Source organism: Apodemus sylvaticus, chromosome 13 (genome assembly GCF_947179515.1).
Source record: "Apodemus sylvaticus chromosome 13, mApoSyl1.1, whole genome shotgun sequence".
NCBI lineage: Eukaryota > Metazoa > Chordata > Mammalia > Rodentia > Muridae > Apodemus > Apodemus sylvaticus.
Window position 1 is genome coordinate 6,764,641 of NC_067484.1, and position 14,070 is coordinate 6,778,710.

Here is a 14,070-nt window from a genome sequence, read left to right on the forward strand (position 1 = left end):
AGTAATTAAAATTAATAAGATTTTATTTCATCTTACTCTTTATAATATAGATGTGATAAAGATATAAATGAATCTTATTTATAATTTCATATACATATATACTCATTAGTGAATAAAGTAATATATCTGATTTTTTTATTTCTTATTGAACATTTTCTATTAGGTTAAGATTCTAAAACATCACATTTAAATATTAATTTTAAGATTAAAGCAGTTTATGCTAAATGAGTATTCATTTTTATAAAATCTAAGTAGTATTTATGCATTAATATATAAAACTTAGAAAATGAGAAGATGTTCTGATAAATTTATGACATATCAAAAATAGGGTTTTTTAAAGACTTTTACCAAATAAGTTAGAAGACTTAGTTAGAAAAGATCTCATTCATATGAAAGACAATGGAAAAATCCCTAAATATTGCCAAGGAATGGATGTTCTAAAAATGTTTAAGGTTGTGCTACACACAAAAAAGCTACACACAAAAAAGAAGGCCATAAAATAACTTATGAAATATTAAGAAGAGGTCAAGCATGGCTTCCATGAAGAATTTATAACACAGAATAATGTTCAGACAATGTTTAAAGAAGCAAACTAAAAAGAAAATGTGCATAAAACATGAAACAAACATCAAATAAGGAAAAATGATGGTAAGAAATAAATCATATCATTCTCTGGGTTGTATGCAGGACTAGAGATAATTATTTCCAGTGAATCTTTAACTATTTTCCAAATGTTATTTAGTGAACACATGCTTTTTTTAATGTCATTTTTTGCAAGTGTAAATGGCATGCATGCTTATTTAAGTATTCACAAGTGTGCTCTTGCATGTGGATGTTGTCTACAGTTGCTCTTAACACTTTGTATATTAAAGGAGGCTCTGTCACATGAACACAGGCCTTGTCAATCCGACTAGCTGGACAGCTTGCTCTGGGGATTCCAGACTACTGTGTGTACCTTGGGTGTTGAATATCCAAACTTTAGTCCTTCCATTTATGTTTTAACCACTTAGTCATCTCCCTGGCTTCTGAACATTATTTAACAGAAGTTATATTTTGTAATAATAATAATGATAATGATAAAGGTATTACACTTACCATTTAAATCACTGAATTCTGAAGTTTCAGTAAAAGCAGAAAAGTTAAAATCAAACATATATCTTCCTACATAACAATGTTTCACCATGTGAGTCAAATGTTCATAGAAATGGCAATGATATAAAAGGGCCTGGAGGGCAGGTTTTCCTGAAAGTGACAGGCCAGAATCCTCATCATGGACACAGGGGCCCTGTGTGGAAGACAGAAAGCATACTGATTTAGAAACTCATTTCTTAAAAAAAGAAAAAAAAATCCACTGTATCTCACTACTAGAACAAAGGTGGCCCAGGTACTACCATTGTCCTGGTATGGCATCTTAGACTAGAACAGAAAGTACTTTGCTTTACTGGTCTCTGCATCTTAAATATCTCAAGTAGAAACTTCTAGTTTCTTTGGAAAGTCAGTAATGTAAAATGACCATTTGCTGGGGCACACAAGCAAAAGGATGTCTTGCAAAAGTAGACACACGAAAAAATGTTTTCCTGAAGCAGACACAGGTGAAAGGACATTTTGCTGGAGCAGACACATTAATGTTTTCCTGAAGCAGACACAGGTGAAAGGACATTTTGCTATAGCAGATACATGAAATGACACAGGATGAAGGAGTATAGATAAGAGTCCACAGACAGGTCAGGGAGAAACATTGGTTTGTATTCCTTTGCCTCACTAGTCTACACTAATGACATGAAAGTATTGGTTAACCTTACATAGCATTGTTGAGCTCCACATTGTGTTAATGCCACTATTGAGAGAAATTTACAAAGAACTTCTTGTGAAGTAGTCCTATTGGCTTCTTGCAGTTTCTACAGGCTTGCCTTGGTCCAGTTGGCAAGTCTTGTGTATTCTTCAGGATTGAACTACAGCTGCTGGTTTGTGTGTGGTGTCTACCTGCCAAGAAGACTGAACTGAAGCTGCTGATTTATTTTGGTGTTTGGTTCTGAACTGAACTGGTGACAAAGAAAATTGAGCTTGCCTCCAAAGATCTATTGCTAAAAAGGTCCACTTCCCCCATATCCTAATAACTTTTCCACTTCCTCTGGTGGGTAGTGGGCAAGAAGAGACATTGAGTGTTTATTAAAATACATTGCAAAAAATTTGTCTACAAAATTCTTCTGCCCGAATGTTGACCCTCCTGAAGGGTCAATTCATAAAAATGCTACATTCTCTACCAACACATGATAGTAAAACAACTACAAATATCTCAAATAATGTGGTCTAAGTAATAGTGTTAGAATCCCAGCATAAAAACAGATATACGGAATCTAATAGATGACAAAGTGGGATAGAGCTTTGAACTCATTGGCAAAGGGGGAAATTTCCTAAACAGAACACCAATGGTTCACACTCAAGAATTGATCAAGATCAAGAATTGATAACTGAACTACAAAGCTTCTGTAAAGCAAAGGACACTGTTAATAGTATAAATTGGTAACCTACAGACTGAGAAAAAAATCTTTACTAACTCCACATCTGATACAGAGATGATACAACCCAGTCGAAAAATGGGGTATAGAACTAAACAGAGAATTCACAACACAGGAATAGCTGAGAAGCACTTAAAGAAATGTTCAAAGTCCTTAGTGATCAGAGAAATGCAAATCAAAACAACTTTGGGATTCTACTTTTGCCCAATCAGAATGGCTAAAAACCTCAGGTGACAACACATAGTGATGAGGATGTGGAGAAAGGAGAAACACTCCTCCATAGCTGGTGGGATTGCAAACTGGTACAAACCCTTTGGAAATCAATCTGGAGGTTCCTCAGAAACTGGAGTTAGATCTACCTGAAGATACACCTATACCACTCTTGGGAATATATCCAAAAAATGCCCCACCATGCTACAGAGGCACGTGTTCCATTAAGTTCAGAGAGGCCTTGTTTGTGAAAACAAGAAGCTGGAAACAACCCAGATGTCCCATGACAGAAGAATGGATACAGAATATGTAGTTCATTTACACAATGGAATACTACTCAGCTATTAAGAACGAGGACATCCTGAGTTTTGAAGGCAAATGGATGGAACTAGAAAATATCACTCTGAGTGAGGTAACTCAGTCCCAAAAGCACATGCATGGTATGCACTCACTAATAAGTGAATATTAGCCAAGAATGTACAGAATTCCCAAGATACAGTCCACAGAACTCAAAAAGATCAACAAGCTGAAGGGCCCAAGTGAGGACACCTCAATCCTACTTGGGAGGTAGAAGAAAGAAACCACAAGGTGGAGGGAGGAAGGGACCTAGGTGGGAAAGGGGGCAAGGGAGGGATGAGGGGTGATGGAGAGGGGATCGGGTATTGGGTTGGGGGAAAGGATGAAAGCTCTGAGGTCCAGAAGAAAGATAGAAACAGGCAAACTCAGGACATAGAAGGAGGAGGGATCCTCCAGAATATACCAGATACCTGGGAGTTGAGAGACTCTCAGGACTCAAAGGAGAGAGACCTTAGATGAAATACCCTACAGTGGAGAGAGGGAACTTGTAGAGCCCACCTCCAGCAGAAAGACTGATCATCAATTGAGGGATTGGGTTACCATCCCTGTCGAAAACGCTGACCCATAATTGTTTCACTCTGAAAGAACTGCAGAGGCAAAAATGGTTAAGAGCCAGAGGAAAAGGAAGTCCGGCAACAGGCCCAAAGTGGGATCCAGCTCAACGGGAGGCTCCAAGGCCTGACACTCTTCCTGAGGCTGTAGAGTGCTCATAAAAAGGTGCCTATCAATGACTGCCCTCTGAAAGACCCAACAAGCAGCTGAAAGACTCGGATGCAGATTATTTGCACCCAATGAATAGACAGAATTAGTTGAATTAGAAAATAACTGGAAGAAGCTGAGGAAGGAGGACAACCCTGTGGGAGGATCAGCAGCCTCAAATAACTTGGACCCCGGAGATGTCACAGACACTGAACCACCAATCAGGCAGCATAAACCAGCTGATATGAGGCCCCCAACACACATAGAGCAGAGGACTGCTGGGTCTGGGTTCAGTCAGAGAAGATGCACCTAACCCTCAAGAGACCCAAGGAATGGGAATGTCTGGAGGATTGGAGGGAATCCTCGTGGAGATGAGGCAGGGGAGGAAGTATGGGATGTAGAACAGTCAGAGGGTTGATAGAGAAAGGGAATAAAATCTAGAGGAAAAAAAAAGGAGGGGTTGCTGGCAACCATCCTGCACCACAGAGCTCAATATCCAGGTGGCACAGGAAGACAGCTAGCCTACCAAGAATGCAGAGAGGCCTGAGGGAGCAGGTAGGACCACCCTTGCAGCTCAGAACTTGCCCAAAACCCTCAGGACATAAGAAACCAGGGGCAGCCCAGGAAAAGTCTTCCGATTTCCATCTGCGACCAAAGCAGATCCTGAGTCAAAGAGCCCTTCTGGTTTCTGTCTGTACAATGGTCACATCTCTCCATACCTAAATCCCTCCCAGAGAGAACTGGTCTCCCAGTTCCAGGAGTAGTGATACACAGGCTTGCAGGACAGATAAGCCATAGTCAGAGACAGCAAAACCAGCTAACATCAGAAATAACCAGGTGGAGAAAGGCAAACGCAAGATCACCAACAGAAACCCAGGCAACATGGTATCATCTAAGTCCAGTTTTTCCAGAACACAAATAGCTTATGCTCTAAGACTAAGAATTGACAAATAGGACCTCAGAAAATTAAAAAGTTTCTGTAAGGCAAAGAACACTGTCAAACCGACAAAAGGGCAACCTACAAATTGGGAAAAGATCTTTACCAACCCCACATCCGACAGAGGGCTAATATCCAAGATGTACAAAGAACTCAACAAGGTAGAATCCAGAGACCCAAATAACCCTATTTAAAAATTAGGTACAGAGCTAAACAAAGAATTTTCACCTGAGGAGCATCAAATGGCTGAGAAACACCTAAAGAAATGTTCAATATCCTTAGTCATCAGGGAAATGCAAATCAAAACAGCCCTGCAATTTCACCTCACACCAGTCAGAATGGCTAACATCAAAAACTCAGGAGAAAACAGATATTGGCGAGAATGAGGAGAAAGAGTAACACTACTCCACTGCTGGTGAGGCTGCAAGTTTGTACAATCACTGTGGAAATCAGTCTGGCGGTTCCTCAGAAAACTGGGCATAATACTACTGGTGGACCCCACTATAGCTCCTTGGCATATACCCAGAGGATTCCCCAGCATGCAATAAGGACACATGCTCCACTATGTTCATAGCAGCCCTATTTATAATAGCCAGAAACTGGAAAGAACCCAGATGTCCCTCAATGGAGGAATGGATACAGAAAATGTGGTATATTTACACTATGGAATATTACTCAGCTATTAAAGACAATGAATTCATGAGATTCTTAGGCAAGTGGGTGGAACTTGAGAATGTCATCCTAAGTGAGGTGACACAGTCACAAAAGAACACACATGGTATGCACTCATTGATAAGCAGGTATTAGCACAGAAGCTTGGAATAACTAAGACACAATGCACATATCAAATGATGCCCAAGAAGAAGGAAGAAGAGGCCCCGGTCCTAGAAATGCTTAGTGCAACAGTGTAGGGGAATACCAGGACAGGGAAGTGGGAAGGGGTGGATTGGGGAACAGGGGGAGGGAAGAGGGCTTCTGGGACTTTTGGGGAAAGGGGATCCTGCAAAGGGGAAATCATTTGAAATGAAAATAAAGAATATATCAAATAAAAAAAATAATTAAAAAAATACTGGTGTCATTCAGAGAAAATTTAAGACTACAGTGGTTAGTAAAAATAATTTTAGAACTATTTTTAGGGAATGCCAAGAGATGACTCAGAGATAAGAGCATCTACTATGAAAGCCTGATAACCTGAGCTGCATCCTGGACCTCAAAGAAGAGGAAGAAAAAACAGATTTCACAGAGCTGACTTTTGACCTCTCAACCTGAATTGTAGTGCACACATTTACAGACAGATGGACAGACAGACAGACACAGCACACACACAGACACAGAAACACACACACACACACACACACACTAGGAATGAGGCTAGAAATGAATTATGGCACCAGCACTGCTAACTGGGCTTTGTAAAGACTGAAAAAGTGAAGAACCCAGAAGACAAATGCCAGATGGATTGTGCAGCAACACACTGAAATCTGCCTTTCCAAGCTCAGCTTGACTCAGTAAATATTAGTGTATATTCTGCTCCAAATTTTAAAATAAACAGATTTATAGATGATACTAAGAAGTACTATATAAAATTATTATAAGCATATAATCATGAGACTGAAGATAACATGATAAAAAAGACATCTTATGCCTACAATGACCCTACTTTCATATTCTCCAAATTATCTACTTAACTGTTAATTATTTAGTGACTTGTTTTTTCACTATTTTTAAAAAATGCAATAAAAAGAAAAAGAGATAAATCATGGTCCCAACTATATACTAAGGAAAAGAAAAAATAATACAATTACATTTTTAAATACAACCAACTTTATTATTAACTTATAGAACCAATTTAATGATGTGTACAAGAAAGAGACTCTATAATACCACTGACTATGTTGCTTCACCAAGCAATTTCAAATCTTTGTGATAAAGTTTTCTAAAATAGTTCACAACTCCAACAATTACACCAGTTAGTAGACCCAAAGTTTCTTGAAGAGTTACCTAGTATATACCATGCTAAGCATTACTAATTCTAAAAGTATTAACCACTAGAAAACCAAAAAAGGTTTCTTACTTAATTTTTAATGCTTTCTCAGGCTGGGTGTGGTGGCACACGCCTTTAATCTCGGCTCTGGGAGATAGAGGAAGGGATATCTCTGCTGAGTTTGAAGTCAACTTGATATATATCATAAGTTTCAGGCTGACCAAGGCTATATAGTGAGATTTTGTCTCAAATTAAAAAAAATCAAGTAAATAAAAATAAAATGCTTATTGGAGTCTGGAAAAATAAAGGTTTTGTTGACAGCTCGGTGATTAAGGACCCTTTTCACTGTTGCAGAGGACATGGGTATGATTCACTGCATCTACCTGGTGACCTGTAAGTTCCAAGTGATCTGATCTCTTCTTCTTACCTTTATAGGTACCAGGCACAAACACAGTTCACACACATACATGAAGGCAAAACAATCATACACACAAGGAAACCTAAATTTTTAATGAAAAATTTATTGTGTGTATATATATGCTTTATGTGTAATGGGATTATGCATGTGCCACATGCAGCATATGTGTAGAGGTTAGAGAACAACTTCACAAAGTTCCCTCCTTCCTCCTTTGCTGGGACATTTTACACTTCAAGATAACATTTAACTAAGAGCAAGCATCAAACAATTACTATCCTCTAGTTAAGAAGTACTTGCTGCTGTACACACAGGTTTTTAAGTAATAAAACTTAACCATTCTTTGGTATCAAGAAGGGACTGGTTCTTAGACTCTCAAAAATACCAAATTGTATAGACAGAAATAATTGTGTATTGTCTATGCATATTCTGCTGTTTGATTTAAAAGCTAAGTCACTTACAATAACTTAACTTATTGCATGTGCTTATCCTGCTATACTGTTTAGGGAGAATGATAATTGTTCTGTACAATTACTTTTAATTGAATGTTTTCGGCTCCTGGTTGCTTATATCCACAGACACAAAGGACTAGTTGCACAAATATGCTGACATTTTAAAGCTAATTAATATAAAATATCTGCTAGATTGATAACCATTTATACCTACCTGCCAAGTATAATCCTTTATAACTTCTGAAGGCATTGGAATTACAAGGAGATTCTGAAGAATAAATGCAGCCTGAAAATTAAGAACACAAAATGTAAATGCTGCCATCTTGCTGCCATCTCTGAAATAACGAATCACTGTAATTAAATAACAGAGGCTGTATGGGCAGTGGTACAAGCTGAGACCCTCACAAGGTTTCATACTCTGTATTTCTTACTAGTTGATAAGTGAATTGGGTGATGACCAAACCAGGTAGTTATTCCATTGGAAAATAGAGTTTTTACTATTTCAAAATTTGATTTTATATAAAAAATGACCAGTAAAAGGCATTCTAGAAGCATTTAAGAAATACACAGTCTTCAAATCCCTTTGTAGGTTTATAAGAGAAATAGCAAACATCTGCTTTCTCCCTCAATTTCCTCCTCTTTCATGTAAAGGTTCCTAATAATATTAAAATGCAAATGTCCAACTTTTCCTATCAGAATATAAGATAGCAGAATGAAATAATCATACAAATATAAGAACTGATTTTAAATCACTGGATGATTTGCCATAATCTTGCTATGAGAATAACATTCTCAAAAAAATTCTAAGAATTTTTAAGTTTTGTAAAGTTTTCATCCACCTTCATTGGAAGTCAATTTAAAAAGTTTAAAATTATCAAATCAAGAAAGATCCATAAGTGTAAGAATCACCACTTAAAACTATGACAGCAACTAATAAGAAAACAGGCCTTATGCATTGGCCACTGGGTAACGGTGGACCAGGAACTGCTGACGTCCAAAGGAACCTCTGAGAACTATTTGCTTATCATTATTAAAACGACTAGTATAAGCCATCACCTGACAGAAGCAGCAATAAAACAACAACAAAAAGCTAAATGTTAGATGCACAAATGTCGATTGTACAGTGACAAGATGGCTCCATGGGTAAAGGACCTTGTGGGTAGAACTTATAACCCAATTTTGGTCTCTAGAATCCACAAGATGGTGAGAGAGAACTGACTCTAGGGATTCACAGACACAAATGTGTACACAAATGACAAAAATAAATAATTTTAAAACACAAATTAAGCTAGTGTTTATTTTCTTCTCATGTACGATTGACATATACTGTGAGATATTATTTTGAAAATACCTTATGATTATTAAGAATCTAAAAACATTAATTGCCTATAAATGTTGAGGTAAAGACAAATGTTTTTTGTGAATTATTTTGTGATGGGAAAAGAAAAGTTCACATTAAAATTTATCATTTCTGGGACAGCAAGATGTCTCATCAAGTAAAGACACTGGCTTCCAAGGCTGTATTCTGTCCCTAGAACCCACATGAAGGAAGGAGCACTAAGTTGTCTTCTGACCTCCACAGCAGAAAATGTGCATAAGCACATGTGCATATGCATGCACATATATACAGAATTAATTAATTTTTAATACAAAATTTAAAATATTCTGCCTTAATTTTATCAAAATAAAGAACTTAAATTTTTACTGTAAATTATTTTTCATTTTAATGTTTTGCAAGCAAAATAAATAATGGATTTTTGCTCAGTCCACTCGGCTGAAGAGCAAGTCAAATGAGGCTTACAGACACTCTTGCTATGGAGTTCTATGATAATAAAGAGGATGGAAAGGTGGATTTGGCAGCTGAAACAGACATACCTCGCGGCGCACCATGCTGCATTCTGATTGATCCAGAAGAATGTTCACCACGGTTCCCCAGAGCCCACCAGAAATATTCTGACAACTGTTTGCCAGGGCCACACAGCCAGCTTCAATAGTAGTCAGGGCTGATCCCAACCCCAGTGAAGTGAATCTCACCTGTCACATAAAGATGGAGACATCAGATCCAAGGATACTCTTTCCTACCATTAGGTTGTTCTTCCGGTACAAAAGAACTGTTAGAACTACACAAATATGGAATTGGTTCTACATTTTATACACTAAAGTACACTCAGAAACAATGTCCTAGTGTGTATGAATGTGGTATTGGCCTTATATTCCTACACACTAAAGGACGTACAGAAACAGTGTCCTACATGTGTGCGAAAATGGCATTGGCTTTACAATCCTATACACCAAAGGACGCTAGAAAGTGTTCTACATGTGTGTGACTATGTCACTGGCTTACAGAAATTCCTATCAGGGTTGGGAAGAAAAATCAATGACTTGAAAAATAAATATACTATAATCAACTGTTACATGACTTTAGCGTAGATAGCTATAAGCATTAAATCAATTATAATTCACAAGGTTTTTAAAGAAAAAGCATTTGAGCATGATTTCTATTTATTCCACATTCTCAAAAAATATACCCATTATTTGCTCTGTGTTTTTAAGTTAGCAGTATTTTTCCAAAAAAAAAATTGTTTTAACTTTGTAATACTTCATTTCAAAACTATGTAGATGGATTAAATTTCTTTATAGGGCATGTAGTACTTTCTCAAGTTATTTTAAGAAAAAAAGATGTTTCAAAAAACCTTAAGCTGGTACAATACTGTTGGCCATAACATAATTGCTATTTAAGTTAACAGTTTGCTCCACTTCTAAATTTTGAGGCAAAAATACATTTTCAGTGAGAATTACAGAATAAAATAGTTAAGTAATAAGTCTAAGTGTACCTTCTAAGTTCAGATCAAACAATACTTCTATAAATCAAGGTTTTTAATAAGATCCACCCCATCTTACTCAGCATCATTGAACAAATGGCTAAATAATGTATATTATATATAAAATGGCACTTGAATATTCTTAGGCTTTTAAAATGAAGTGGGGTGGTTCCCTTAAAGAAAGAGAGAAACACACACGCACACACACACACAGAGAGAGAGAGAGACAGACAGACAGACAGACAGAGACAGAGAGACAGAGACAGAGAGAGACAGAGAGACAGAGACAGAGAGCTTTCACTATGTGCCTGCAACAAGAAAAGGAACCACAAACAGGCAATGAGAAGGTAGCTATGCACAGTGGGAAGGAAGTTTCCCAAGAAGCCAACTGTGGACCTTTGACTGCTGCCTCCAGAAACACAAGAAATTACATAGCTGCTTCTTAAGCAATGCATTTTGTGGCATTTCTTATGGCAACCTGAGAGCATTAATATAATGTCTTTTTTTTTAATTTCTCCGTCTTTGTGTTTCCAACAAAAGGAGCTATACTGAAACAAATACCCAATGACATAGAAGTGACTTTTGAACTATACAAGTTAGAGTCTGAAGGACTACAGGTTCATACCAAGATCAACTACAAGGATGACGCTTCTGTGATATCAGAAAGAAATGAGAACACGGAAGAAGGATGACCCTTAAAAGATGGTACTCTGATTTGCACATGTAACCACCAAAGGCCTGTGTGTTAAAGGTATGGTTCCCAGTCCACATGATCATTGTCAGAAGGTGGAACTTTTAATGATGGGCACTTAAAGTCTTTTAACTATGTTATAGCACACACAAAAAGGGAACACTGAGACCCTAGCCCCCTACTTTCTCTCTCTGCTGCCCAGCTGTCAGAAGGCAAGCAGGTGTGCTACTCCATGATCACCCACCACAACTGCTATAGGACCAAAAGCAGTGAGAGTGAAACTTTCAAAACTGAAAGCCAAAATAAACCTGGACTTTCTTTTTAAGTAGTTTCACTCTGGCACTTGTTATAATAAGATAAAGCTGCTTTACACAAATATAAGTAAGAGTGGTCGAACTGTGTTCAAGTGATAAGTTTTTATAAGCAATGAAATTATACACAAAGTTGTAAATATTTCTAAGCAAAGTGCTGACTATATTAAATCCTCCTGGATGCTTATAGCAAAATGCAAAGGAAGTGTGATTTGAGTAAGGAATTAAAGATACATTTGTAAGGTGGGACAATTATAGATGACTAAGAAAATTCTAGGTTATCTATGTACAAAATGAGAACTCTTGTTCTGGAAAAGGCCAGAGGTATGGCTGGATAACTGTTTCATGAAGAGATTATGAGTGTTGTTTAGACATTTTAGCAGTAGCCAGAATGGAGATGAGAATGGATAAGCAAAGATAGTGCCAGTGAGGAAGGGCAGAGAACAAACAAGCGAACCTCAGTGCCTGGGAGACTGTGGGGCTGAGATTCCATAGGCAATGTGTGGTACTCTCCAAGGACAATAAAGGCTCCAAATGTAATTCAGAAATCTTTAGGTCAGCCAGTCCTACACTAGCATGGAGGCGGGGCAACAGTCTCAGTTTCTAAGGCTCAGCTGCCTTCTAGTTTCACTGGGCAGTCCAGTCAGTGCCTCAGGGACTGTGGTGCTATCCTTAAAGACAAGAACACAGGTGGAACTCAGGTAGACAGGACAGCCTGAAGAGGTCAGGCTACCCACTAAGTTGCAGAAAGCTGGGGCCTGAGAGTAGTCCTCCAGCGAGCCTAAAATGTACAGTATCCAGACAAAGGGCTTAAGTTTTAAGTGCTAATGGAATTTTGCTTCCCCAGCATGTACACTTGCTCTCTCCCTTTGAGACTAGAAATATGTACCCTACAACTACTCAACAATCACAGTGATATGTTTCATCTATGTTTTATAGCATTCTAGGTAAGAACAAATTAATTCCTTGGGATGAAATACATGAATTCTCATCTATTATCTATTCTTGATTTAGATAATATTCACAAAAGACTTTCGACTTCAGAGTTTAAAGTTCATATTGCAGTGAGTTAAGTTTTGTTTTTTAAAATCTATTTACAGAGATTAATGTAAGAAGGATAAGAATTGTAATGGAACATAGTTGAAAAGCTAAGCTGAAAGGTGTCCTTCCAGTCTCACTGAAAGCTTTAATTCCCAAGGGGACCTGTTTAGAAAAAAGACTTCCTCAAGATAATTAGAATGAAATGATCTCTTAACAATATCATCCTTTCCACACCCAGACTGGTGACTGCCAACACACGTACAGTGAAAAGCCCTGTGGATATTCTGCAAAAAGACAAGTGAAAACAGGGGCCCTTTCCAGATGCTTACTATGTTGTACATAGATCCCACTTCCAGTCAACAACACTGTAAGGCAATAACTCTTGTCAACAGTGCTGTTTTACAGTTGCCTGAGGAAAAACAGGGGCTAAATTAAACATAAGCTTTATCAATTACAATAACCTACAATATTATATAAGTAAATCTGTTCTGTTTAGGTTGCTTTTCAGTTTAGACATAACATACTTGGTATTCCTCCATACTGACCTCTGGGTCCCGATCAACCCATAAGGGAATTAGCCAAGCCAATCCTTGCTGAGTAGGGGCATGTTCTTCACTGTGACTACCCAAAGGCAAGAACCAAAGTGGCATCCAATCCTAGGAAAAAAAAAAAAAAAAACAAGAACACAGTACTTAAAGTAAACTAGTAAACTTAGACAGCTTAAAATAACTTACTAAGTTTTTAAAAATCCTGGAAGGAATCCAGATGTATACATACAGAAACTGTGGTATGTATACACAATGGAGTACTATTCAACTATTAAAAACAATGAATTCATGAAATTCTTAGGCAAATGGATGGAACTAGAAAGTGTCAGCCTGAGCTAGGTAACCCAGTCACAAAAGAACGCACATGGAATGCACTCACTAATAAGCGGATGCTAGTCCAAAAGCTCAAAATAAACAAGTTACAATTCACAGGAAGCTCAAGAAGAAGGAGGACTTTAGTGAGGATGCTATGGTTCCTCTGAGAAAGGGAACATAATACTCACGGGAGGAATAAGGGAAGCAACGTGGGAAGCAGAATCTGAAGTAAAGGCCACCCAGTGACTGCTCCACCTGGGAATTCATCCTATAAACAGTCACCAAACCCTGACACTATGACAAGAAGCGTGTACCAAAAGGAACATGCCATGACTGTCTCCATAGGGGCTCTGCCAGAGCCTTACAAATACAGAGGCAGAAACTAGCAACCAACTATTGGACTGGGCTTGGGGTCCCCAATGGAGGATCTGGAGGGTTTTCCGGAGGAGCTGAAGGGGTTTATAGCCCCATTGGAAGAACAATGACTTCAGACACCTAGACACCCCAAGACTCCCAGGGACTCAACCAAGGGGTACACATGGTTCCAGTCAAAAATGTGGCAGAGGAATGCCTTGTTGGTCATCAGTGGGAGGAGTGGACTTTGGTCAGTTAAAGGCTTAATAGAGGCCCCAACAAAGGGAAACGGACAGGAGGTGCGGGAGTGGGGGGGAGGTGGGAGTGTGTCGGATAGAGGGGGCAGGGGGTGGGAGGAGGCGTAGGGAATCATTGGGGAGGGGGGCTTTTGGGAGGGGGGTTTTGGGAGGGGGGA

At 38.3% G+C, this 14,070-nt stretch overlaps 1 protein-coding gene across 1 annotated transcript in view; it reads right to left on the minus strand.

The window, feature by feature from the left end:
* The window catches only part of Rttn (rotatin), a 234,439-nt gene that overhangs the window by 68,263 nt on the left and 152,106 nt on the right, over positions 1-14,070 (minus strand). Inside the window, exons 30-33 of the mRNA XM_052155468.1 lie at positions 12,984-13,094; positions 9,449-9,607; positions 7,788-7,859; positions 1,096-1,285 (exon numbers count right to left, since the gene is read on the minus strand). Of these exons, the coding sequence (XP_052011428.1) occupies positions 1,096-1,285; positions 7,788-7,859; positions 9,449-9,607; positions 12,984-13,094 (532 nt within the window). The remainder of the gene's footprint in view (positions 1-1,095; positions 1,286-7,787; positions 7,860-9,448; positions 9,608-12,983; positions 13,095-14,070) is intronic.